Source organism: Myotis davidii, unplaced genomic scaffold, assembly GCF_000327345.1.
Source record: "Myotis davidii unplaced genomic scaffold, ASM32734v1 scaffold198, whole genome shotgun sequence".
Lineage (NCBI taxonomy): Eukaryota > Metazoa > Chordata > Mammalia > Chiroptera > Vespertilionidae > Myotis > Myotis davidii.
This window is the reverse complement of record NW_006291485.1, coordinates 2,139,619-2,143,855: the sequence shown is the minus strand read 5'-3', so window position 1 is coordinate 2,143,855 and position 4,237 is coordinate 2,139,619. Positions and strand designations below refer to the sequence as shown.

Genomic DNA, 4,237 nt, shown 5'->3' with positions numbered 1-4,237 from the left:
AGTTGATTTAAAAGAAACCTGCCGAAACCGGTTTGGCTCAGTGGATAGAGCATCGGCCTGTGGACTGAAGGGTCCCAGGTTCGATTGCGGTCGAGGGCATGTACCTGGGTTGCGGGCACTTCCCCAGTGGGGGATGTGCAGGAGGCAGCTGATTGATGTTTCTCTCTCATCGATGTTTCTGACTATCTCTCTCCCTTCCTTTCTGTAAAAACATCAATAAAATATATTAAAAAAAGAAAAGAAAAAAGAAACCTGAAGGAAACCACACTGCAGTGACGTGTGGACGTTATATGAGGGCAGATGCCTGGGTGCACAGTGCTGGGCTGAACCGGGCTCCGTCCTTGGTGCACAGGGAGGTTCGGTGCCTATAGGGCAGGGTCTGCCTACCCATGGAAACTGGGTCCAGGAGCACAGGCTGTCCTGGTGGTATTCTGTCTGAGGCCGTACACACGTACACCCACCACAAACAGCCCCTGGGAGGGTTGGTCTGCTGCAGAAAGGATGGATTTATTTCCAGAATATTTTCCAGTAACAAAAGCTACTTCAAAATAAAGTAACATAATCAAAAAAACAAAAACACCTACTACAACGTAACCAAGGTGCCATGTACAGTGGGGTGGGGAGTGGGGTGCTCCTGTGTGTTCATTCTGCACCTGGTTAACCGGCTCCGTTACTAATGGCATCCAGTCACAATGAGATTCAGTCCACAATGTGCCCAGAATGAGCCATCTGTCAGTCATGGGAAGCTGGCTTGGGGATGTTACTGAGAACCCGGGGAACCTAGGGTTTTGTTTTCCATCCAGGAGGACTTGCCCTTCAGGGACCCAGGCCCAGGTGCTTCCTCAGGGGCCATGGCCACCTTCAGACACCATGTGGCGTTCGGCACAAGAAAGCAAAGCAAGCGAACATGGACACATTCTGGCCATGCTGGAGCTTCTGGAGAGGATGGCATCCCAGCAGAGCGTGGTGTGACAGGGATGGGTCCATGGCCTGCCCCAGGGGACAGGCAGGCAGGAGCCAAGGGGCAGCATTACTGGAAGCCTGGACAACATGGGCTGAGAGGCCATCAGGGCACCTCCCTCAGCCCGTCCATTCACAAAGGTGCTGTGGCAATACCCACACAACATCCAGTTCCTCCATCTCAGAAGGAACTAGAAGAATTGAGAGGAGAAAAGAAGTGACGGTATTTAGATTCCTCAGTAAGGCACAGAGATTTGTCACATCTTGTTTCCTCCTGAAAGGCTGTTCTCCTGAGAAATGTGATCTGCTTCCACACATCCAGAGAATGGCCGTGTGGATCACAGCCTGAGTGGCTGGCCCAGCACTCACACCTCTAGACGGCGGTAACCCTGGGGCCATACACACTCTGATGAGATGCACCTGTTTTCCTGTTTGCACGGTGGGGAGAGAAGCCCATGTCCCCACCAAAGGGTTCCGTCCCAGGTTCTGGATCTCGATGAACATCCTGCTGAGGCTCCCTGTACAGGAGCAACCAGCCCAGGCACTGGAGTTCTAACACACGGGAGAAAAGCGTCTCTGGGGGAGAGCAACGGTGGACAGAAAGGCTGGAAGCAAGCTGGTCAATGGTCCTGAACAGCAGCTGAGGACCAGTGCAGAGAACTGGGACAGATGGACAGGGAAAGCTGAGATCATGGCACCGAGGCAGTGAATTAGCCTCTGGCCATCCCCGTGAGCCCCCAGCTGCAGATGGATAAACTCAGGACAAAATGTTGAGCAACCAGCTGTACATCAAGTGTCTACATCACCAGCAGGGAAGAACCTCCCTCTTCCTGAGCACTGGGCGAGGGTGATGGCCCTGACAGGAGTGGGGAGAATTTGAGGAGCCCTTCTTAGCGTCCCCAGCACTGGCATGGAGGACGGCCAGCCTCCTTCCAAAATCAGTCCTCTGAGACCCCAAGGGGAGAGGGCGTGGCTGCTGCAGTGGACATTATGTGACCAAAGTATTCAGGAGCAAGAGAGGCATCCTTCTGCTGGCTGGCAGGGCCAGCCGACTTCTGGGCAGTGCTTGCAAGGACCTCTGCTCCTGGATGTGAGATGGGCACGGGTCCCTGAGAGCTGCTGGGGTCTGCCATCCCACCTGGAAAAGGTCCCGGTGGCCACCAACCCCTGCTGCCATCCTGGCTGGGGGAGGAGCCTACCTGCCACCTGGGAGGGACAGGGGACAGATGCTTAGGGCTTCACTGGACCCAGCGTGGATAGGGAGTGGATAGGGAGGAGGAGGGCTGGTGGTGGCAGGCAAGCAACAAGACCAGTCAGCTCCCTCTAAGGCCACTGGCTACCACTGGCTGGATAGGTGGGTACAGTGGGGTACTCAGGCAGGCTATTCCCTGAGAAGTTGTTGAATTGGGCCTCCCGAGATAGTGGGTCCCGCCAAGTGCCGTTGTTCCACTCTGTCTGTGCCTTCTGGAAGCTTCCACCGGTTCCCCGGTAGATCCTGTGTACCTGCAGGGCAGAGGGTGGTAGCAGAGGACAAAGATCAGTACTTCTGTGAGTGATGTGGAGGCTGCTCACGTTTAAGGTTGTTTTTCTTAAAGGAAGTACAAAAGCCACAGAAATGTCTGCGGAAACTTTAGAAAACTTGTTGAATCTAAGACTGTGAACTGTGAGCCACAGCCCCTGGTGCCTCTTGGTGCTTACCTCTGTTGCCCTGTGAGGCCCACAGCGTGTCTGTCATGGAAAGAGGCTCATCCTGTCATGGATTTGGGGCTTTTCTCTTCCCGTGACTGCCCCTACCCAACACCCAGTGCCTGGAGGCGGCTCTGGATACTCTTGGGCAGTGCTTGGAATGGAGAAATCCACAAGAAACTTGTATGACAATCATCTGATGGCCTCCTGACATGGGAGTGTCAGGCCCAGACAGTGCACATAGCCATCCCTGGGTGCTAGTAGTGATCTCCACAGCAGAGACCCCTGGGGACAGACCACTGACTCCCCACCAACCAGAAAGGCTGAGCTGACCTGCCCTGGAGGACGTGGAGTAAGCTGTTTTATTTCATTTTACTTTAACTACAAATTTGAATTTAACTACAAACGACAATACATAGCCAGTAGGGATAGATCGAGCAGTGTGGACCTGTGTGTGCTGGGGACACACCCAAAGGTAGGTGTAGTCAATAGCAGCTGACATTGTGCTATTTCCCCAAGTCCTTTGTCCTTGGAAGGTCACTGTGGGCAGACAGGTGGGGTGTTGGCCTGAGCCGTTGAGGGACCTGACTCAGAGAGACTTCCCTGCTGATGGAAATCATGTCACTTCCCGGACACTGTACTGTCTCTTGCTCCTGAAACAGGAATAAGACAAGTCCCCAGGGCCAGGAAGGTCAGGTGACAGGATGCATGGGAAGAAGCCAGACGCCTCAGGACCCAGAGGACTTACCTTCATGATCACAATGGCCATCATGGCGGCTGACATTGTGAACATGATGGCCGGAAACAGCATGACCACGGCAGCTCCAACGCTGGTCTGGAAGAACCCGATCGCTGCCAGCCAACCACTGCAAGGGGTAAGAGAGAGTGTGGGCGCCAGCGTATCTGCCGGACAAGGGACCACTACCCTTCATACGTAAAGAGCTCTGAAAAAGGAAAAGGGGAACGACCTGCAGAGCAGTGGGAAATTCTCCCAAAGACTACGGAGGGGTCAATAAACTCACGAAATAATGCCCAAACCCACCAATAAAGTCGCGCAAGTTAGAACAAGTATCATTCTCCGACCGTCTGTGGGCAAATGTCATGCATATAGGAAATGGAGACACGAACACCACTCTGTTAGTGGCAGTTTACACCCCCCTTCTGGGAGGCATGGGGCATTATCTGTAAAAACACTGTTACCCCAACTGTTTTAATTCTCAGAACTTAGATGACAACAATTGTGTGGAATAATGAGAAACTGGTAGTATCCGACATGACCACTGGCTGGGAACAAGAACGTAAATTATGCTACAGCCACACGACAGCTTACTAAGGAGATGGTAAAAAATAAGATGGAAAAGGAAGTTGAAGCTCAGCCAGCAGAGCAAGGTCTACGAAGTAAGAACATCACTGGCCCGCACGAAAAAGAATGTCCATCTGTTTATACATGCTCCCTCTGGGAAGGGAAGTCAAGAAACACAGTATTTTTTAGAATATTTTTTCTTAACAAGTAGTAAAACCACAGAGTTCAAAGATTAGGAAATTTGAAAGAATATACAATAAACAGTGTCTCCTGCCAACCCCCCCCCGC

At 52.4% G+C, this 4,237-nt stretch overlaps 1 protein-coding gene across 3 annotated transcripts in view; it reads right to left on the bottom strand.

Moving 5' to 3' along the window:
- Positions 1-486: 486 nt before the first annotated feature.
- SCAMP4 (secretory carrier membrane protein 4) overlaps positions 487-4,237 on the bottom strand; it is an 18,116-nt gene continuing 14,365 nt past the window's right edge. For all 3 annotated transcript variants that reach the window (XM_006764827.1, XM_015564648.1, XM_015564649.1), the window contains exons 6-7: positions 3,395-3,512; positions 487-2,463 (exon numbers count right to left, since the gene is read on the bottom strand). In XM_006764827.1, the coding sequence (XP_006764890.1) occupies positions 2,284-2,463; positions 3,395-3,512 (298 nt within the window). In that variant the 3' untranslated portion in view covers positions 487-2,283. The remainder of the gene's footprint in view (positions 2,464-3,394; positions 3,513-4,237) is intronic.